At 39.8% G+C, this 24,237-nt stretch overlaps 1 protein-coding gene across 1 annotated transcript in view; it reads right to left on the bottom strand.

Annotated features, from left to right (window-relative positions):
- Positions 1–13,477: 13,477 nt before the first annotated feature.
- The window catches only part of LOC133981145 (collagen and calcium-binding EGF domain-containing protein 1-like), a 33,365-nt gene continuing 22,605 nt past the window's right edge, over positions 13,478–24,237 (bottom strand). Inside the window, exons 3-11 of the mRNA XM_062420010.1 lie at positions 20,552–20,604; positions 19,378–19,512; positions 18,767–18,904; positions 18,347–18,480; positions 17,845–17,959; positions 17,184–17,323; positions 16,447–16,482; positions 16,082–16,117; positions 13,478–14,734 (exon numbers count right to left, since the gene is read on the bottom strand). Of these exons, the coding sequence (XP_062275994.1) occupies positions 14,546–14,734; positions 16,082–16,117; positions 16,447–16,482; positions 17,184–17,323; positions 17,845–17,959; positions 18,347–18,480; positions 18,767–18,904; positions 19,378–19,512; positions 20,552–20,604 (976 nt within the window). The 3' untranslated portion in view covers positions 13,478–14,545. The remainder of the gene's footprint in view (positions 14,735–16,081; positions 16,118–16,446; positions 16,483–17,183; positions 17,324–17,844; positions 17,960–18,346; positions 18,481–18,766; positions 18,905–19,377; positions 19,513–20,551; positions 20,605–24,237) is intronic.

Genomic DNA, 24,237 nt, shown 5'->3' with positions numbered 1-24,237 from the left:
CAGCAATTACTTTGTTGAGCGGCATTATCATAAGTAAAAAACCCAAACTGTGATAAACTGGGGTTAACCCTAGTTCCCTTGAACCAGGGAAGTTCCAGACATATGGCATGTGTGGTAATCATTCACCTACTGTACCAGGGTGCTCCATTAATTTTGTATCCTGACAATGTATTACAACAATATAAATAATGTAAGCTTCTGTACTATTTAAAAATAGGCTTATACATCTGTAAATGAGTTATCCTTAAACGCATAGGCTATTATATTTGTGACTGCAGTGCAAAAGTATGCAGAGAGCGTGCACGTTAATCTATGCACACTCTGTATAAAGAGGGCAGTAAAGAAAAGGAAGACAGGACAGAGGAAATATGCATAGGTGTGGCACCAACAATGTCTTTGCTAAGCATACACCTATTTTTCTTGATTGTTAACAAAGGCAAATGAGTAAACGTGCAGGTATGGCTTTTGTATTCCAGGTGCCACAGCCTGACTGTTTATGACTATGATGTGTATGCTTTCGAGCAATCAGCATAAAGTCTCCAGACTGGCATTGCTCTCATTTTAGGGAGATATTGTTTTTGAATAGAGGCAGTGGTGGGTGCAATAATGAGAAAAAAGTATTTTAAATACTTCATGATGATGTGCAGGATTTAATTTGACTGACACAAATGCTAAAGATAGACCTGGAGAAATGTACTAGATGTTATCTCTGTGTTATCTTCATTTAACGATGTCATTGTTAAACAGGATATTGAGCAGAAGGATTCACAATTAATGTTAGTTTTGCAGATATCCTTGTTTTTCTCCAAATCAGTGTCACTGAGCTTGGGGTTTCACATTGAGCACATTAACAATCTTGAAGACATTCCTAGGCATAGCTGAATGAAAACTTTTTGTGAATGACAGTAGCTGCTTGTCAAAGAGTTATCTCTGTCTGTCATTCAATACATTTTGTTCTGAGAACAGGCTGTTTTCAGTGGCAGTAACAGCCTCTGACAGTCCTACAGGCATGGGAGGTGTTTACCAGTAGTGTATCATACCTCATTGTGCCTGGGGTCTTTGCTGTGATAAATGTCTTCTTAGGAATGATGCAGTGAACAATATTTACATACAGTATAACTGGTTAGAGATACAGGTTTCCAAAAATTGGGTACAACAGTTTCAAGTTTCCATTCATCTCGTTTGCTCTTCAAATTCAAATATACCATTGACCTCTTGGTTCCCCAAACAGCTTGGCACTTTATCTTATCCATGTTTATACTGTTGCTGTTTTGCATGCTTTAGTCATTTGAGCCTTTATTGTGTTCAGTCTACACAAGCTGCATAACGGCTCGTATTTCACATAATTGAAAACAGGTGACCTGCAGCACTGGGCTTGAACGCATCCTCTGTAGCATGTACCATAAAGTATAATGGACCTGACGGTCACTAGATCCAAAAAAATCCCTGGCTCCAATTGACTCCCATTCAAAAAGCACCAACGTCTTTCTAGAGATACTAAGTAAACAATTTTAAATGAGTCATTTTGATCTTAATCTCTAAATTCAGGTCATGTAATAAGTATGCTGAAAGTTATTTTGGAAAATGATTGCTCCTTTAATAAAATTTGAAGACTTGTAGCTTTGATGTCTGCTGTGTGGGTGTGACTGTCAGCTATGATTGACAGTTTGCTCACCTGCTGCTCTGCTCCAGCTGTCTCAGACTGCCTCCAAACAGAAAAGATGCTGCCAACTATAAGGAGCAATTCTGGGCTTCAAACCAGTTCCAGTGCAAAACAGTGGGTGATGTCACTCCTTGCTGCATCCATCTTTGATCTCTATGATACTTCCCTCTGTTGCACCTTAATATCCTTTCCATGAATATCAGAAACGAGAGAGGTGACACCCTTGTCAAAATCCAGTGTCCATCTTCAGCATGCCTGACTTACTGCCAAGAATGTAAACATAGCACAAAGTTACAATGGTGTGCAGGAAATGCACATGAAACACATGACCTCAGACAATTTGTTCTCCCTGAATATGAGGATCAACAATTAGCAGACTATTCTTCTCAGGACCGTGACATATGTTTTCCATGTTTCCATGATAGTTTGAGAACTTACTTGAGTCACTTTTTTATGAAAATGGAGACAACCACTGATCGTTGCTATGCCAAGGCTACTGCACATCTAATCTATCAGTCCCCTTTGACTTGTCAGTACTTCTCTGTTCCCTTCCCTTGGAAGCCAACCAAACACAGAAGACCTCTATCTTATCTTTGACACCCTCGATCATTGCTGGCATGCTTAGGTTGTCACCATAAAAACAGCAAACCCTTTTAAAATGAGAATCTTTGCATGAAAACAAGTTTTAGTGAACTGAGTTTCAATGATGGTGTTTGCTATGGACAATCTATCGGTATGGTCATGCATTGACAGCTCACTGGTTTTGTTCTGATCAAGGAGGCAGCAAGGTTATTGTTGGCTCTTATAAGACTACATAGGACTTCCTGATCCACCGTGTCTGGTTGCCCACTTCGGATGTATTTGCCTTGGCTGATCCTTCAAGGAGACTCACTTTCCAAAAACATTGCCTTTAGTGCATCTGAGGAAAGCTGAGTGGCACACACACACCTCCACCATAGTATTAACATTAAAGACAATATTAAGATTTATGTTATCCTGTTTTTCAGTTGAGACATTTGATCCTGAAAGAATATTTCAACAGGAGTGTATGATTCACTGTTATGCAACAAAGACAAGTGCACACAATGACGAATGTAACCTATATTACAGTAGCCAAGCAGAAAACATAATAACCATTGAGTTAGTGCCAGATTTAATTACAAACTCTTGTTATATTAACAACCTCTCATGACCTGGCATGCAGTGTGTTGTTGTCGTCAACAGGATGGGCATGTTCTATGTGTGTTATTCTGCATAGTTGTGTGTGAATCCAAACATGTTGATGGTGCTTTAACAAAACCATTACCATCCAATAGCCTGGCAGGATTTATATTCTTTCATTTACTTGATTTAGTTTCATAATTCAAACGTTTTATAGATCAAACTGCTTGGCAAATGCCATTGTGCCCCCGGGAGCAATCCATCAAAGAGACACGATCAAACCACAGACAGTTTATGTTGCCTGATTTCTATGATAGCCTGTAAATCAAAACTCCTTTCAACTGTCTGTCAAACATTTTTATAAGAGGAAAGTTTCCTGCCTAATTCCCCACCCATACAAGCTGTGTTCCACCTCCAGTTTACACACCTGGTGAACACACGCACACATTTGCACGCATGCGTACATACATACCAGCACACACACGCTACACTCACATAAAGAAGATTATGACATTTTCATCTGAACATTATGACAGCAATGTTTTCATCTTGCATGAAGTTTTGGAAATTGAAAGAGATAAAATATGGCTGTAATTCATTGTTTTTTCATTTGGAGTAACTAACAGAACAAATACTCCAAAATAATGCTTTTAAATTTTATTTACATTAAATATGGAAGCAAACTATCCTGAATGACTGTAGGAGTAGGTGGTATTCAAAGTAAAATTAGTTTTTCTTTTATAAATACATATATATATATATATATATATATATATATATATATATATATATATATATATATATATATATAATGAAAATAATTAATTCATCTTGGGACCAGTCACATAATAATGTGTTTATATGGACTCAAGATACTCAACCCCATCTCTCAAACATGATGTCTGGTGTCCGATGTAATATTTCATCTTTGCTCTTTCTCTGGGCATCCACTGACTCCTGGTGGATGACTTTTACGCCTTCCTATTTCCCAGTGGATACTGTGGGTGGTTATTGTCTGGTGTTCACAGACAGCTGCTGGTGTGTTTCTAATGCTCTTTCAGTCTTTTGGGATCTTGGGACCAGCAGACATAAGGTGTTAAACAGTGGCAGGTGTCAAGTCCTTGTGACTCGAAAACCTTCAGTTTAGCATCATGTGTCATGTGCACAAATTTGTGAACAACAACAACAACAACAACAACAACAACAACAACAACAACAACAACAACAACAACAACAAATGACTTAAAGGCCTGATGAAATGACAAACTTACTTCCTTGATTTGACGTATTTCCTGTTGAAACAGGATGTTGGGGTGAGGCATGGTGCGAGGAGGGCACATTTGCAAGTGTAAACCAATAAGATATCAGTTTGGGAGAGAAACACAATTGTATTTTAAGGGATAGGTGCACAAAACTGGATTTATGAAGGTTTTATTGGTTGAAATTTTAATTTACATCCACTAGTTCAGCATGATGTCACCATTTGAGATATTCTGTTTTATGGGAAGTAGAAGTCATGTAAGGTCTTTTCATGGGAACTTTAAAAAAAAATCTTGAAAAAATCAGGATGCTCATTCCACACCTGTATATTCTTGTCAAAAACACATATGTTTAGACAACTGCTGAACCAAATCTAAACACCCATTTTGTATTTTTATTAGCTGGTCATGGGGACAGCTGAGTTGGTTTTTACATATTTGGTTTTCTTCCAAGTCAGCAGATTGTGAAATAAAAGCAATAAGTAAATAATCAGTGTTGATAACTAGTTAAATGGTTATCAACATTGGATATTATTTGGGAACTTTTAGAGGCAGTGTCCTGGTAGGGTTGTTCAAAGTTGTGTATTGTCTTTAGATTGTTTTATACAGAGATCTCGCAATATTACGGTAATAAAGACCCCTCTTTATTATGGCTTTGGTTTTTTACACTGAATGAAACAAAGTCATTCATTAGATGGCATGCCAGCTTTCCAGAATGACATGTAACACAGCGTCTAGACTGTACTGCCATGCCGGTAAAGTGACTTGCACTGATATTCTTACCCTAACTATATGACTCCTCATGCTTTAACCTAACCAACCTAACCAACACTGCAAGTCACCAAATACAGTGCATTACTGGAACACAGACTTAGAATTAGCAATGTGTCTCCCTCCACTGCCCCTTAATGGCGGAACAACAATGCAGGAACAACTTTTTTGTTGCTGTTAAATTGATACAATCCTTTTTCACATAATTCTTGTACTGTTCTTTAATTATTGTGCCAGTGAGATGAATTCAAAAATGTATCCACTAAGGGTGTGTCTAAATTAATAAAGTGTCAAGTCTGTGCAGGTTGATTTTCATTTTAAAAAAACAATGGCTGCCCGGAAGGTAAAAGAACACATTTAATACTCAAAACACCAATGCACTGAGAAAAGATCAGCAATATGTAATGCATATAAGAGGGACAGGGGTAAAGAGAAAAAACATAAAAATACAAGAGATAAAACATCTGAGAAAGAGAATATTCAGTGTACACACTCCTGGCGTCTAGGCCAGCAGTTATGTGTTAAACTGTGACTGCTGCAGAATGAATAACGGTTCAAAGAAGGGCACTGGACTCCAGTCTCCATGCCGGTCTCCCGCCAGTTCCAGGCAGCTGCTGTCTAAGCAAGACCTTTGTTATGGTGGGAGTCATTTCGTAATGCCACTGAGGTCTGCACATTGGTTGCCAAGCTCTAATTGAATTATCAGCCTGTTTTCCAAAGCAGGCCACTTGGAAATTCCACTATTATAGATACCATTATCATGCCAGAAAACCCAGTGCGCCTGGGCCAAAAACAGCGGTTTGTGATGTTCGGCTGTGTGTGTCTGTGTGTGGTGTCTGTGTGAGTGTGTGTGTGCGTGCGTGCGTGCGTGCGTGTGTGTGTGTGTGTGTGTGCGTGTCCATTTCTCTGCACCAGTGTCTGCAGGATCAGTGGCTGTGCATGTATCAGCCCTGACAATTAAAGTGATGTATGTGATGTGACGATGAGTGTACTACGATTACACAAACACCGGGGTTAAACCTGAACGCTTCAGGTGTCCTAAACAGATCGTTTAACCACATGAGTGCCATTGGTTGTTTTAGTGGTTTGTCGGCATGCCATCACCACTGCGGTTTGGCCCAAAAATACCAACAGGTCCTCAGATTAACAAAACAAGTAACTGGAAAGCAGACGTAAGAGATTAATTGCCATCGCAAAGCCAATCACTGTTGACAGGAGATGTTACAACTTGCATTTGTTTTGGAGAACGTGAAGACTGTAGGAACACACGTCATCAGCAAATTGTCATGATTATTATTTTCTTTAATCATGAAACAAGTAAAATGCTCTCATTATGTTGCTGACAGGTAAATGATTGACAATGTGACATTATGCAAAAAGGCTGGAAAGTCTACTGTGAGAACAGTCCATTCCCAAACATTAAGATTGCCTCTAGATATGATTTAACCTGATCACATTTACACCTGGTATTAATATGTCTCCAGTGTTGACATTGAGATGTTGTTGTTGTATGAGGATTGACAAAGCAATTGCATTTACACTTGTGTTCAATGTAGTCACAATGTGTCCCTGACCACCATTGGAGGAGATCTGGCCTATCAGATCACAGTCCTTCCTCAGTATGTTCCTCAGCATTTACACCTGTACCTTATGTGGTCAAGCATCATGAGATTGCAATTTGATCACCCAAAACTCATTGCAAGGTGTAAAGGAGGTCAATCAATCAACTGAAATGCAGATAAACTCTGGTGACATTGTAAGACAGGTAAAAAGATGTTGATGAGCAAAGCTGTCAGTCTCTTAATTGATAATGAATCTGAACATGGATCAGATGTTGATGATTTTGTGATTTTGTCACTTAGTATGACAAGTTTATTCCAAGGATGCTCTTACAAGACTGCACCATTTTTATGGTATAAGACAATAGTTTATTTGGATTGGCAAAAAGATTTTGGGAAGAATTGGATGGGGGTTATGAACAGTGGGATAATAAAGGATCAAAGAGAGGGACGAAGGGGGTTGATTTTCGGGGAATGAATGGGTGCTGAATGGAGTCGTGTTGTGGTTGGAGCATCTAGGAACCTTGAGGTTGAGACTCAGAGTGTGGGCATGTGTTTATGTCCTTTCTGCTTCATCGTCCCCCTGTAGCTCCTACAATGGTAGGAGAAGAGAGCAATTCAAAACATTGAAGTCGCAGGCCGTAAAACCAAAGCAACAAGCTGATACAGTCTTGTAGAGCTGAAGGAAACTTCAGAATCAGGTAATAGTTCCTGGTGGGATTGACTACTAGCAATAACATTTAGGCTCTCAGAGCCTATAGATTGAAGTACATATTTGCGCCTTGTTGGAGGTTTTTGTTCCCTAGGTTACAGACCTCTGCCTCTATGCATGTTAAAACAAAAAAAGCAAGTTGTAAAAAGGCCAGCGCCACAGGCCAGGTCAGTAGGTCTGTAGGAAGATGAAGCTGTTGTCCTCACGCAAGGCAACGCTGCAACCACAGGCAACGCTCTTTTTTTTCCCCAAGTGACAAGTGAACTGCAGACTTGCTCATCCGGTTTTTCACACTCTTGGCTCTACTGTGTGCATGCGAACAGCTTGTAAATGACAGAGGAAGCCAAGGTGTATAGAGATCAAGTGCCTCGAGCCAGAGGAGTTTACACAGCGTTTTGCTATTAATCCGCCCTCTCAGGTTTTTCTATCCAATTCTTCCATAACAATGCCAATCAAGTGCAACTTTCCTGTGAAGTGTTTGGTAACTCTTTGATATACATTCTTGACAGATGTGATATTGCATCTATGTTAAGTCTGTCAAGAGGCACTAGTGTGGAAATCAAATCATGCATGTGTAATTCACATGGTAAATAAATCATGCTTTTGTAACTGTGAGAAAATATGGAAATCTTGTGCTATTGCAGTCATGGTTATATAAACATTAACATTAAACCATTCTGTGTGTTGTAAGCATTCAGTTGTTGCCAGCACTGAGCTTCAGTGAGCTTGAAGGGGTGAGTAAGGGATCTTCAAGGAAACAAATTCCAACATACTAGAACCAATTACAGCGGACAAAATATGTCAGATCAGCCACCACTGTAATGTCAGGTTTTTATTGAGGGATCAGTACTTCTGAAAGAGCGTCTTGCTGTGGCTTCTTAAACAGACACCTGCAGGACAACAGATAATACATACTGATCATGGGATTGGTGGCATGCTTTTGACACAGCTAATAAGTCCATTACTCATCAGACAAACACCGATTCTCAGGCCACTTAGCAGCTCCATTATGAACAAAATGACAGAAGTTGGTCTACAATCGGAAGAGGGTGTGCCCAGAGACAAGGACTTGAAGAGGAACAGGCTTCAGAGAGTAAACTCGGGTGCTTAGTACTCAGCCTTAGGCATGTAACTCAGATTTAAGAATGAGTTAGCGTGTCAAGATAGCGTGTCTTGCAGTAGACCACGCCTGCACCTGTCAGGTGTTCTGTGGCATGCTTGTGTTTCGTGCAAGAGATTGTGTGTGCGTGTGTGGCTGCATGTTAGATAGTAAGACGTGTCGATATGCGTGCATGCTCTCTTTTCTTCTTGCACATAGCTGCATACCCTAGCGATGATGGACACCTGTGATTTACCTAACGCTTGCAACGGCCACGGATCTGTGGAAACAGCTAAATATTTACCAAGAAGTGCAGCGGTTCAGTTGCCAGGCCAGATAACTTCCTCGCCCTTCTGCTGGCACATTAAATCTGGTTATATAAACTGTAAGATCTCTGTGTCACATTGAACTATCCCAATTATCTGTGCCTGTGGGATTTACTCATGGGTTCTGACTGAAGCTGTTCCAATCAATGTTGTGATTGAGCAATTATCATTTTTGTAGGTCAAAAATTTCACACAACATAATCCATATTCAAAGCAGAACTCCTCTTGTAACATCTGTAGGTAAGGTAATGAACACTTCTCTACACAACACTATCTCTTGCCTTGAGCTGCTGTCAGGTGGAAACTCCAGGTGACAACAAAGGTAACCTTTTGAATTCGTTGATTAAAAGCAGAGAAATAAAGCAGGGATAATTCTTTTTTGGGGGGAATTTGGAGGAGCATAACAAGCTGTAATCCCAACATTGACGTATTATCAACTAGTAGACAGTTGAATATTTACACAGATGTGAAACATCACAGAATTCATATGGAGTTTCCAAAAACAGCTGCCGGCCTTCATCTGAGACTAAATCAAAGCAGTAAAGATGTGAGCCGGCAAACCAAAACAATGAGCTGAAAGACGCTAAAATGTAGTGCTCTGGGGAAAAATATGAATCACTGCAGCTTTAAATTTTGCATCCCCTGCTCATTATACCAGAGGGCTCTAGACCTCTGATGACATGGTGACCAGCTGTAAAGGAGGTTCCCCATACATGCATGCTATTTCCTAGACAGATACAGAACAGTTTCTCCTTAGACGTCAAGTATTCTTCTTCCAGTCACTGCTTGGTGTCTTTATGGGTTTACTGTCATCATAACTGTCTGATTATTTAATATGTAGTTTAGATATATTAGTGGGTGCAAGTTTTGGCACACTTACCACAAATTACACGCATTTCAAATTAAAATTACCATTAACAAAGCACATCACATTTTTAAGATTTCTTTTTTAAATGTGTAATTATTTGGATGGCCCTTTGAGGCCTTTGTTCGATAACCAACAGTTGAGCGATTACAGGAAATTAGGAAAGGGAGAATTGGGGAATGACGTTCAACAGGGGCTCCAGGCTTGAAGAGATGGAGATGTTGTGGTTTGTGGTTTGCAACCTCACATTATTAAATGTATTTTTCTTACCTTTGAGGCTGGGAGTGGAAGGTAGAAAAAATCACCTTGCAGAAGCATGAGACATAAATAAGATTTATTATGATGGATTCATAACCTTTTACGCAAGTTTCTAATCCCCTCAATGTTGATTTTGTCCTGTAATAGCTTGAGTAATTTATTTCCTGTAAAGTATTAAATAAATCAAAAAGTATGATTTATACACATAATTCATAACACAACTTCTAAACCAAGGGATTCCAATATCTGAGACTGTGGGCCTCCTCTCAGACTAAACTTTGAAAAAGGCACCCTCTCAACCCCCCCTCCCTTAGTTTACTTGCTTTGTTTCGCTTAGTTCCTGGATACCTTGGGATCATGATTTATGTTATTTGATCCCAAGATAACCCAATATTGCTGTTTGACATAGTTCAGACAACATCAAATACATAAAGAAAGTCTGTCTCACGGCATTTATTAGTTTCTGCCTCTGGGAGAGTGTGAAAAAGTAAAATTCCCCCTAACTGTTAATCAGAACTATCTAAATGACACACATTTTTAAGCTATTCTACATGATCTCCTTTTGATAACTAAAGTTATAACTAATGTAATACTTTTTCTCCCCTGGTATTGTTTGGAGCCCCCCTGGGAGAGGGGATCTAAGCTATATAAAAACACTGGCATGGTCCTTTAATTGCAAGTGGTGCCTAATGAGTTGTCCTTCTTACTCTCTGTCACTTTCTGTGAAGGTGGCCAAAAGAAAAAGAAAATCCAAACGCAACAGAACTGCCTTCATTTATCTGATCATGCTCTCAAATAAACACATTTGCATCCCAAAAACACATACATACATGCTTTTGTTACACACACACACATGCATGCAGGCACACCCACTCATTCTTATAACCTCCTTCACACACACATAAACACACACACCCAGACTGTTTGAAGTGACAGCCCTGTCGTGCATGAGGTGTATTTATGGATGGCCACGCTGTGCCAGTACGGAAATTCCTGTCATACTAGGAAACATCTGGCCAAATTTTATCTGTTGTATCTTTATTCTCATCTAAAGTTGCCAGCAAATCGTTACACAACCCTCCTCACAGTACAACATCAGTGGAGTCTGGCGTCCCAAGGGCCCTCGATGAAAAAAAATGTACAATGTGTTATGTCATAGATAGTCCAAGATAAGACTGTATGAAGAGTATTAAAAAGAGATACAATATAATATATATTTTTAGAAAACCTGTGATATTAGAAAAGTCTTATAATTAGTGTTGCCAAAATACATAACTGTGTCACTATTGTCAAATGACTTATGTCAGGTTCAGAAATATAACCAACTTGTTTGTTTATTTTATAATTATTAAGAATATGCATGATTTCAGCTGATGAACCAGTCTCAACTGAGTTCACAGACTTTTATATACAGGCATGAATTATTAAATAAGTTGTAAATGTAAATGTAATGATAGCTTTACTGGAAAGAGGATTGTTGTGACTCTTACTGCAGATCTTATTAGGCTGGAGGTGACAGATCTATTGTCGCTAGTGGTATGCTGGTGGTATGTGAACTTTTTCCTTCGATGTGCACTCTGTTGACCTCATCTTTGCTGTCCCCTACAGGCTGAGAGGAAACCCTCCAGTTGCATGACAAGTGGTGAAGGAAATGAGATAATCTCTTTCACTCTCTTGCCTTTCTTTCACTGACATGGTTCTTAAATTGTTTCATGTTGTTTTTCCTGATCCTGGTTGGCCCGGCAACCACTGTACTGTGAGCAGTGACCACACGGCAGGGGGTGGAGCTGTTAGGTGAGAAGCCTGTCAAGTAACACACACACAGACACGCAAGCACGTACACACACACGCACACACATAGGTGTAGGTCTTGAGATACACACAGATATGCAAAACTGAAATATATGTAATGCACACACACACACACACACACACACACACACACACACACACACACACACACACACACACGCATAGAGACATAAAAACACAACTCTACACACGCAATCGACATACTGTGCCGAACTGTATATCCGTTTATCTATACAAGGATACACACATAGCCGTGATACACACACTTTCTCTCACGCATACACACAAACAAAGAAGCATAGCAGAGTTTACTGAGAACTGGATCAAAGCATCAAACACAGCAAAAGGCTGGACTGTGCGAACCCAACCATGGCACATCAAACACACTGTGTGTTATTTCTCAGAATGAACACACTCTGGATTCAACACATCTCCTTGGTGGTGGGTACGAGCCCAGACAGGCCCCCCCGACAGCCTGTGGTCTACAATTATCCATCCAGCTGTTTATACCCAGGCATTTGACCTCTGACCTCTGATACTTACACCTTTCATAATGACACCTAGCCACGCTATGGTTCAACAGGCAGCACTGAGGATAATGAGTGGGGGTATGTGTTCTGCACATAAACGTTAGCATGATTTACTTTTTTTTGCATAACCTGCATGTTTGGGAAATTTATGGAACATTTATGGTTTTAAGGATGAATGGAAACTCACTGCGACTTTGGTTGTCTCACTTGGTTGGTATTTAACTTTCGGGGGATTATCTGTGCCTTAGCACCCTCTGCTGGTGGAGAGACTTCAGAACACTGATTAAAAAGTTATTTAGGAGTAGTACTGCATGTTTAGAGAAATGTACTTTTTAAACTTTAATTTGTCTAATAAAGGTTGACCATCTTCACATCTCTCCTGGTGCAAAAAGGAGTAGAAATTCCTTCTCAGTGACACTTTGGCAGTTGCTGTTGAGGGAAAGAGAGTGATACTTATTCACTTTTCATTCACAAATCTCATAAACTCATCTTGGGATTTGAATCTATGACGTTCGGCCTCGATCTATCTGTGTATAATATCACTGGTTTCATATCTCAGCTGCCTTTCAAAAGTTTTTTCAGGAAAAGAAACATGCAGTTCTCGTCCCTCTTTATTTAGCACCACTAAAACTTCCTTGATCAAGAGATTAGAGTCCAACTGATCTAATCAAGCTGAACATGGATACTAATGTGATATCAGATTTACAGTCCACACTGTAGTTGTGCTGTAGGCTACAGAGTTTCAACTCTGCTCCCATGGACTCAGAAATGAATAAGGTAGTGTGGTGACGCGTTCCAAGTTCCAAGATCCCCAAACTGTAACACAGTGCTCACATGCTCACAACTCTTATATCAATAATTTGATATTTTGCGAAAAAATGCTTATATCATTTCTCGCCAAGAGTTAAGTGAGGCTGTCTGTTAAAAATGTGAAATCTGAGCCAGGAGCTTAGTGTGATGACTTGAACATGGGAATCATCTGATGTGGCTCTGTCAAAAGACAACTAAATCTGCCTAACAGTACCTCTAGAACTCAATTTACATATACATTACATGATATATCTTGTGTAAGTCATACATAAAAGAAACAATTTGCGGCTTTCTTTGCTAGTTGTCTGGCAACTTCCCAGTGACAAGATTCCAGTAAGTCCCTGCGCCTGGCCAGGAATTAGTGCAGTTTATAAGCCTCTGAAACCACAACTTTTTTTTTTACACTTTGGTATTTATTTGGATTAAACAAATGAGATATAATTTGTTAGTTAACTTTTTCGGTGCTTGTTTCCAGTCTTTATGCTAAGATTAGCTAGCCAACAGCTAGCATTAGCTTTATTACCGTGACAGTGATAATCAGTTTTCTCATCCAACTTTTGGCAAGACAGCAAATAAATATATTTGCTCTGTCAGATCTGTAATGTTCATCCTTAGTAATGATCTGATAAAAAGGACATTAACAATCTCCAAATCTAGATTTTGACAAACTTTTATTGAGAAATGAGTTAGCTCCTGTTAGCAGCTCCTTCACAGTGAAAAACTTCCAGCAGCACATCTTTCTTAATGCCTTTTGTTTCAACTCCCAAGTGTAAGTATAAGAATATATGTAACTTCTTCCCAATGTAAGTGATCTTTCCTTTTCTTCAACTAAGAATATGCTTATGGTGAACTTGCCTGATAATATAGTTGTTAAATAAAAGTGATTTTAAATGTGATTCTCTGCCTCCCTTGACTAATCCAGATGCACAAATATATTTCATACTGTAAGTTTAGGTTGTCTACATCTCTTTTACATTACATTTACATGAAAATACAGTATTGCAGCAGTATATTTTTTGTCATACTTGACCTTGAGTTGTTTTATTTCAGAATTTTCAATACAAACTAGGCATTACTCTTTTTGTCCGACAGTACAATAACTGCCGACACTCATGAATCTCATGAGTTAGTGTCTGAAGATGCCTCAGAGTAGAGAATAGCTGCAGAGCTCAGACTTGAGGGCTGGATACTGCAGACAGGTGCAGGAGAGGCTCACAGTGCGGGTCCTGGGTCTTTGTACCAGCGCCCTGCAGGCAAACTGTCAGTGGCAGCAGAGCTTCCCCGGACAGACTCAGGAACAGGAAGAGATGTAGACGATAAAGTTCATCGTTTGAAGTGGTTCAGCTCAGAGGCACAGCTCAGAGACTCAGACATAAAGGCACACACTGCATCTTTCTCACTCTATGTCCTGCACGCACATCTCTCACTCACATCCACGGCACACGAAAGGCAGCAAGACATGGCTTGCAGCCGTTGAGAGAGCCTGTGGTCCCATTTCTGCTATTATAATCCTTGTTTCTCTCTGTTTTACTGTCTGTAGCAGTGCAGAGAGTGCAATAAAGGCTCTTCGCCCAGTTCATCCCAGCTGTGAGGTTAGGAATTATTTACATGTTGGCGCGTTGACCGCCAGCATCCTTTATCAACGAAGAATCAAAGAGTCAAATTTGGTGTTTGTTTTGCTGTGTTTTAGTGGCTGATACTGTGGGAAAGAAGTCAGAGGTCAGGTATTGAGCATAAGGTCTCCTTGTCCAGAGCCCCACTCTACAAAATCCACGTCCCCGCTGGAATGAGGAGGACTGTCTAGAGAGATGCCTCGTCGCTCCCCAAACACCTTCTCCTGCAGCTCAATTATGTCATTCCGGATGTCAGCCATCATTAGCAGAAGGAAGTCGAAGGAGCCGGGTGGTCCCTGAGGGAAGTTGGGAAAGTGAGGAATTTATTAAGATATCCTACCATATCATTTTTCTCTTGCTTTGACTGTTGGTTAACTGTGTTTTATTTTGCTCTGTGTGGAGCCTAATAACATAATGACATAAATACACTCTATATTCAGCAGCTTGAATAACTGACTACATCAGTTAGATCCACTTCAAAACATGAAAATAAAATGAGAAGACAATTCTTCATCAAGAAAACGAAAATCTATAGAATAATAGATTATTATATAGACTGTAATTTAAATGTACAGGTCTGGGGTAAATAAACATTTTTTGCTGCAGATATTCTGAGATTAACAGCGTAGGTGTGTACATTGTTTCCAATTTACATTATAGAATATATACAAAAATCTAGATGATGGTAGGAAAGAAGTTTGAAGGATAAATTCAAGGATTTTCTATATTTTTCAACAAACCAACAACAACCAATGAATTTATCCGTTTATCCATGTTGATGTGTATCCAAAGTCTAAAAAGCTATATTCTTCTGTGTTGTAGACCTCCATTATTGTCTAGAAACTATTTTTAAAAAAGGCTATAAACTATACTGCTGCACTGGGTGACATGTTCCTTTAGCACGAAGAGTTTGTTAATGGTAGTTTGTTTAGGAATGGCTCCAAAGAAAAATGTATGTGATGTGTGCAAACAAAACAAAAACCCTGACCCATCTGGCTGGTGGAGAGGTTAACAAAGAAGCCACTTTAATAGGCTGAGGCCTAAACTACCCAGGTGCAGGTAGTTTCCTGATGCCTCTCCAATCCCGCCCACTGGCTCCTGGGCCAGGAAGCCAAACTCTTAAGCAAAAGGAAGGGAGGGACATCACAGTGGGTAATAAACATTTATGAGAGTGATGCTACAGTTTGTAGTGGTGATGAAAAACACAAGAACATGATCGCTGTTATTGTGTTTGTCTTTGGAGCCATTTCTAAACAAATGAATGTTACCGTAACCTTTGTGGTAAAGTAACATGTCACCAAATGCAACAGTGTGACTCATTGACAATTTTTTTAATTGTTTTTGGACAACAATGGAGGTCTATGGCACAGAGGAATACCATATATTAGTTTTGGATACATAGATACAAGTACTTCTAAGTAGGTTTAGTTCATTGTTGGTTTGGCTCTGTGAATGAGATTTATTGACAAAAACAAAAATATAGAAAATCACCAGCCAAATCCTTTGAGGAATAATGTTAATCCTAGATTTAAGCTAAGATATAAGATAAGGTAAGGAACTGAAATTGTAGAAATGTGATGTCGCATTTGTTTACTCAGAGATTTGTTGCTTTAAAATGTGAATATATGTGTAAATAAGCTTACAGGTGGACCTTTGGGACCTGGAGTTCCTCTGTCACCCTGTGGATGAGAAAGCCCAAATGACTCAGTTTCAACAGACACAACTTTCAGAGCTTTACATGCATACACCTCAGTGCCAAATGCAAATAGGTGAAGAACATTTTTCTATTTGATAGTTTCAGCTATAGCTTGATGGCCATTTCATTTTTATCAAGTATGACCCAGTCAGATTAGACAGTGTGACAGCTTCAGTGGGCTCAATTCACATTGACACATGTCAAAATGCAGTGTAGGCAACTGTCAACAGTGCAGCTCCACACATGCACACACAGACAGAAAATAATCCAAAACGCATGCGGTATGATAAATTACAGATATGTGATAATGACCTTCAGTCCGTCTCTTCCTGGTGCCCCAGGTGGTCCCTGCATTAGGATAAGACACAGGTTTGAGAGGGTTTAGCAAGCTTTAACACGGCAACTGTTAAACCGTAATCAGCTGAACAACCTGTGTTGGGAGGGTTGAGAAAGGCATTTATGGTGCAGACAACTGGACACAGGTTGTTAGAATAATAACGTGTTTCAGTTACAGGGCCCAGTGGCAGAGCCATTGTTAATGATATTAACTACAGCTGTGCTTTTCCTGCAATAACAAGTTTCCTTAAAGCCAAAACTAATAAGAACTTGTTAAAGCTTAAACAATAATTAGATTTGGTGATTTTTTTGTGTAGTTCCACCATACAGTTTTTTAAATAACACTGACTACCTTGCCTCCAACTTCAGCTCCTTCCCAGTGAAAATAAGTACATCATTGCTGAACTGAAATAGTTGCGTGTATGAAACAAGCTGATCCAAATGAGAAACAAAACCAGTCAAATTTACTTTAACACACCTAAGAAATGAAGATACAGTCAGCCCTATGACTTAAGTATCTTTCCCCCTCTTAACAAGGGATAATTTCATTTTGTAATTATATTATTTGTCGATTTTAAGCGGTTTAAGTCCTGACCTCCAGGTTTGTTTCTTTACCTTTGATGTCTTAACGGTGAGGCTCCAGTGAGAACTAAACTCAAAAACTGCAAAACAAATGTGCTAACCCCTTCATTACCGAACACTGTTTATCTTACCACTGGCCCTCTGCGGCCTCTTTTGATGTGCTTCAGGTCTGGCTCTGGACCCATGGGGCCCATGTCTCCTCGAGGACCCCGAGGGCCAGGTGGGCCCCAGGCCCCTGGGTCCCCTCTCGTTCCTGGCTCTCCTGGGTGTCCTGTGAAGACAGATGGATAAAGCGATAAAGAATTTCAAAACTCTTAGAAATAGGACAGTCATGGTAACACAGAATCATGGTAACACATAATATATTAGAAAACACAGAAATATTAACCTCACTACTAAGCTTCATTAGCTACTAAGTCACCTTGAAACTTTGGTTTTTGAGATTTATGTTTAAAATTAAACTTCATGGTCACTACTGTAGAAATGACCAGCGGAGCCAGATTATTATTTTTGGCTTGTCTGCATGATTTCTTGTATTCATGCTTGCTTTAACTTTAATTTTCACAGTACATTATCTTCTTGCAGTGCTTTGAAATATTATGTTTTTGGTTTTTGTTTGGCAAATTTCTCCTTCTTCCTCCTCTTCTTTTTTGTTGTTCTTGCAAATATAAGCAACATAGTTACTGTTTCAGATGCTGAGAACATAGATTGATAACTCTTCCTGTGCACATATGTGGAGAGCTGTGGTGGATTTGATTTCTGTCACTAACAGTGCAGTAATCGCGTTATTACCTGGGACCCCAGGAGCTCCTGGAGGACCGGGTAGACCAGGAAGACAAGCGCTGTCAGGACTTTTTCCTCCCCTCCCCAGAGATGGTTTATCACTGCTGTTGTCCAGGTCAGGTACCTACAATCACAAAGAGGAGAGAAGAGAAAACTAAATTGGAATAGGTACAGAGAGGATTAGCATGGCCCTGTGAAGGAAAACTAAGTAGAGGAAAAGAGAAGAGCAAGGTAGGGTGTGTCGTTATTTATATCATCATTCAGTCCAAATTTTCTGTTATGTTAAACCAAATCTGAACATTTAGATTTAACTGTTTTTCAGCCTGCCACAATTTTGACAGTTCTTGGCTGTAGTAAATTTAGTAATCAATTAATGTGAAGTATGTCATCTGTAAAATAAAAATACAAATAAGAAAAACAGGTATATGTATTTAAATAGATGGCAGCCTATCTGACATCTTAGTAAAAATGGATATATACTATTTGGTTCAGTGTAAATTGGACAAGTTACCTGGTTCTCTGACTGTGTGTTTCCCAGCCGCAATTTTAGCTGCAGCAGACTATTTTTCATGTTCAGAAAATCCTGACAGGTGAACGAGCAGGTACCAGCACTCATCAAGGTGTCTGACTTTCCCGTTGAACTCACTGCAAGACAGAACGTACATTTACAGCACATGTAAAATGCTTGTAACAGTCAGTCAGATGCAATTTGTCATATTTTATGTTGGGCACGTGCTATTTAAATCCAAAGTATCTGTCTATCTCACACATGCATGAGTACATAATATGAGTCGTTTTCTGACATGTGGGACCCAGCAATGAACAGAACAAATACTTTATTGGATTTGACAGTGATTCTGTCTCTGTGAGTGTTTTACCCTAAATCTGTAAAAAAAAACTTAACAGACCCAGTGACAAATTAGAAGCTTACAGTTGTGAACGGGGATGCAGGAGCGTTGGTCCGGTGCTAGTATGTAGCCACTGTGACAGCGACACAAGAAGCTGCCCACTGTGTTCACACACTCATGGTCACACATGCTGCTGTCTGGGTGTTCACACTCATCAATATCTGTATGTGTGTGAGAAAATGAGAGAAATTTTAAATATATTATAGAAAGAAAGTCAAAATTTAAGTTGGAAGGCAACAAGTGTCATAAGTGTGTAATCAAGAATTATGTATAATAACCTTGCTTTACATTAGTATAATTGCTTATAATTGTTTGGTATTATGTGTCTCAGGGGTGCAGGTTTCGTAAGAACTGGACTACATTGATTTCTGGCATAAGGAAATGCTGTATTGCTGCACAAAACAGGAGGAGGGTGCTGTTCTTCCAGCGAAGACAAATCCAGAAAATCTTTCCCAACATGTTATTGTTGTTTAACAAAGCCAAAGAAAGATCATCTGTTTGTTTGTGAGAGATGAAGCAGTGTGCTGTGATTTTAACAATAGCACACAAACATGAAACGGGTGAGAAATATTGCATTACGGTAATAGTTATAGCTGTCAAAAGTATCAGGGAGACAGGAAGAGTGTGTGCTGACCCAGACAGTAAGGAGATTTGTGGTTTCGGTGTCTTTCTCGGTCAAACCGATAGCCGGGGTAACATGTGCAGACAACTCGTCCAAAGTTATCAGTACACTGCTGCTCGCAGGGCGATGCAGCACAAACATCCACACCTACAGAGAGAGAGAGAGAGAGAGAGAGAGAGAGAGAGAGAGGGGCAGAGTGTGTGAGGACTGAGTACAGTAAAACAACACTACCACCACTGGATCATCAAACACAGGTCTTTTATCTGATCCTTTCTTTTATGTCCAAATTAAAGCTCCTGCCTGAGGCTGTGAAAAGTCCCACAGCGCTTAATGCTTTTAAATTAAAGGTGAAAAAAGACAAATACAGATGATTTGAAACACACCAGTGCTCATCTGTAGTTCAGCAGGGTTTATAGTATACCTTGTTAGAAATAAGGTGTGATAGACTTACTGCTTGATCACATCCTGCTGTTGCAAATAGCCTACCAAACTATTTGACTTTGTAGTGAAATATGCAACCAGAAATACATAGTCTGAAGACACAGTGGAACCTCACACTGTGTAGTAAACTATGGTGTGGTCCAACTCAGCTGACTTTAATATCTAAAATCCAGCACATCCACCTGAGACTCTGCTTTTGGGACGCCTGTCCTCAAATATGTTCATGGAGGAGCAGTGCCCTCTAGTGGCTAATATGACTCACTGTAATCATATAGAGATGTGAGGTAGTGCATGCGCCAAGAATTCACACTAAATATGCTGAATCTGTATGTAACTATGGTTTAGCAGTGCTCCTCATGAGGATACCATGTAAGTACAAATTTGGAATTCCTATGTTTATCTTTATTTTTATGGATAACTACAACAAAATGTGACAGTGGACTGTGTCAGAAATATGGGCCGTTTCCTTTAGCTGTTATGTTGTTTATGCCAGCAGTGTGCAAGTTAGCTGAAACAACTCCTTCAACGTAATTACTCCAAATTGACAAAGTCGACCATAATATCAGTATGATCTGGAATTCTTTGGAGGTCCACATGGACAAAATGTGGTCTCCAGACAGTGTTTTGTGCAGCTTGTTTTAATCTATAAACTGCTGTAATAGGGAAACTAGATCAGATTTAGAGCATGAGAATCAGATGTGAGACTTCATAAGCCAGACTTAGATAGTGTGTTTGGTTTACCTACCTTCAGGTATGCACTGGCCCATCACAAACCTGAATCCTTCACAGCATTGCCTCCTGTAAAAAAAAGACAGTGGTCATATTTTATATCATGTATATATTTCTACCACCTTTTGCATTTTTTCACAACAGCAGGGTCAGCACCTCAGTGAATCATCATTAAAATTAAGAGTGAATTTAGAGCTTATTAGGTATGAGGTTGTATATTTATGTAGTTGAGTATAGGTCTACTCAGGTATGGAGAGCTGTGGTTTTGTAAATTTTATTTTTTCGTTCCTTCAAGTTAAACAAACATTGACAGAATCCTCTCGTCTCTGATCCATACCAGCCTTCAACTGACATTACAATATTTACATACACAACACATATGCATCCAACTAAAGAACCAAGAACCATTAGTCAAAAAAAGATAATTGTCTCAACTAATGACCAGTCTACAGCTGTTCTAGTGGCTCTGTGAGGCTGTACTTAGGCACAGCACAATTAGTTCTGTAGGGATTTGGTCATAAATCAAAGTATTGACTAAATTATAATTTTATGACAGTGCTAGGTGAAAGGTCAGAGGAACAAAAATGTTATCTTCATCTTTTGGGCAGCATGAATGTCTACATTGAATTTCATCATCCAGTAGTTGTTGCAATATTTCAAAAGAACAACAATGTCGACCTTGCGTTGTCACCACTTATAACATGTTGTACAATATATCACGGCACAGTATATCTTAGGCAATATATCATATCTGTTCATTTGTCATTTTCTTATAAGCATATTATCTTTTACACAACATCATATTTCTCTTATGTTTCACCTTTGGACAATAAGATTTTATACAGTTTTATTTTCCTGTTGTGCAAACATCTGTGCAATTATTTCCAGTGCAATATTTAAGTACAATGTATTGACAAGACATGTACGTAACACTTCTGACACAGGATCTTGAACAACTTCAATAAAATCATTTTTGTGGTGAATGACTTTTATTATTATTTATTTATGGGTCACAGCCAGTTTATAGTCACTGCAAATACTAATTAGCTTCTTGCAAACACTTCAGCTGATTTTCACCCCAGCAGCCTGTTCCCCTCTGGCTTCACTCCACTGATGGTCTAATAAACACACGTACAAACAAGGTGCGATTCGCCTGATGCAATGGTGGGGATTTCCCCCTCTCTGGTCTGTATATCCCTGCCTCTGCAGAGTTATTTTTATCCCCAGTGGGGAAAAAAATGTATCCCCATAGTGGTCAAAATCAGGAATGGACTTTCACTGTCAGCATTCGTGATGAGCTCAGTAGATATGATACTGCATCTAGGTTACATGATGACGCAGTAAGTGGACCAAGTGTTGCCTACATGGATGTATTATAAGAGCTGTATATGCTGCCACTACTTAGCCTCACAGTCATTTTTTCCCAGGGGTCACTAGCAAAGCATTTCCCCCATAGACCACAATTGTAAAAGAGACATCTATAAAAGTCTTGACAGAACACCTCAAACTGCAAACAAGGTCAATTATGTCAAAATGTTTCAAAGACACTCCCCATTATTTGTGAATGCTTGAACCCTGAACCAAAAAAACAGCTGAAAACTATATCTTATATTCAAGTGTTTGACACCTTTATAATCTTTGCTTTTGTGATATAAGCTTGAACGGTTTTTTTTAAAGTAAAGAATTGTGCAATGAATAATGGGCAACATCTTTTCCCCAAATTGATTTATGGTGTTTGGCAATGACACTTCCCACAACAATCCACCACATGTTACAGACATTACAGTTGGAAAAACAGAAAGGAAACGGTTCAGAAACTTGAGCTGCATGGCCACACAACAAATTTCACACACACGCACACACATGCTTGGAGAAAACGGGGAAGAAATGCACGACTCCAGTCCTAAAAACTGCATGCTGTTACCGGAGGGGATTTAGCATGCTGCTTCATTCACGGCCCCCTCAAGACAACAAGTTGCTTTTATTCTCCTTCAGCCTCCATGCAGCGTGTAACCCTAAATCACTCCAAGATCCCCCCTCCTTCTCCTGAATGAAAAATAACCTATAAAACGGCAAGGCTGGTCTAAACTGATGAGATCCAGATGAGAGCAGCTTTAATCTGCAGTCTGTAGTTGGGAGTGTTGAGAGGGATGAATGAGGCTGGGACGGAGCTGAGGTGGAGACAGGAGAGTGAATGTTAAGATGAACATTGTCACTCATTCAGTGCGTCAGTCAGCCAGTCGGTCAACCCATCAATCAGTCATCTAAGTTGGGATAATGTGTTACAGATGCAGAAGAACTCCATGGGTTTATACTTTTGTATTCAATCCTTAACTTTATTTAATTTTACTTAAAGATTCCAGTCAATATGGTTAAGAGATTACAAGTCACATCTAACCCTAACTGCTGTGTTTGTCCTGAACATTTGGGACTACTCATATGACAACAACAGAATTATTACTTTTTATTCATCAATTTAAATGGATTTAAAGTGATATATTTGAATGTGTCTCTGTGGCCTCTAAAGACCTTGAAACAGGTCCCTCCATCCATCAATCCATCCATTTTCCACCGCATATCTGGGACTGGGTCGCAGTGGCATCAGATTGAGTAAGAAAACCCATACATTCTATATTCAAGCACCGCCCTCTAGCTATTCCCTAGTGGACCTCGACACCCACCGATGAGTTTGAATTACTGTTAAAAATGCAGACACAGCTCTCACTGCGGTTACAGTAAATAAGGACCGAATGGCTTGCAGCAGTGGCCCCAGTATCCCATGCCCACAAGGCAGCCTGGGAGACATGGTCGTAAGCCTTCTCCAAGTCCACAAAGCACATGTAGACTGAATCTCCCATAACCTTTTGAATTTGTCAATGGAGCTTGTAAGTGCTGGTCCACTGTACCATGGCCAGGATGGAATCCACATTGTTCCTCTTAAATTTGAGGTTCAACAATCAGCCAGAGCCTTCTTTCCAGCACCCTGGTAAGTTGAGTAGTGTGATCCCCCAATAGCCCAGTCCCCTTTTTCTGAAAATGGGAACCACCACCCTGGTCTGCCAGTCCACATCACAGGCACTGTTGCCAATCTTCATACTACACTGAACAGGCATGCCAGCCCAAAAGTATCCACAGCCTACAGCATGTCAGAGTGAGTCTCATTCACACCTGGCGCCTTGCCACTGAGGAGCTTATTGACTACCTCAGAGACCTTTGCCAGGGATATGAATGAGGCTTCCTCAGAGTCGTCCAAATCTGCCTCCTCCATAGCAGCCATGTTGGTTCGATTTAGAAGATCCTCAAAGTGTTCCTTCCACCACCTAATTATTATATATTATTTTTATAGTATGTTTCTAAAAGAAGAGATCAAACATAGTGGCAAATAGCAGAGGAACAAGTCATTTAAAATATCCACTGAGCAGTGAAAGCCTGATGTCCCTACAACACACTACATATCCAGAAATATCATCAACAGGCAGCCCTTCAGTCAGTAATGCAGCAGCCTCAGCATCTCTCCCATGGGTGTATCTGATGGGCAGCACAGGGGAGGCCGGGTTGTCTGGACAAGCAGATGATGGTGAAGGGAGAGGTGACCCGTGTGTTTTTGTTTTTGAATGTGAAAGTATGTTGGTCAGACAGGCAACATGTCAGACTGTTCAACATGACACGGACTGTAAAACACAGACCATTACACACAGCAGG

This window comes from Scomber scombrus, chromosome 1 (assembly GCF_963691925.1).
Source record: "Scomber scombrus chromosome 1, fScoSco1.1, whole genome shotgun sequence".
NCBI classification, from domain to species: Eukaryota; Metazoa; Chordata; class Actinopteri; order Scombriformes; family Scombridae; genus Scomber; species Scomber scombrus.
Note: the sequence above shows the minus strand (reverse complement) of the source record. Positions and strands in the feature narration are given on the sequence as shown.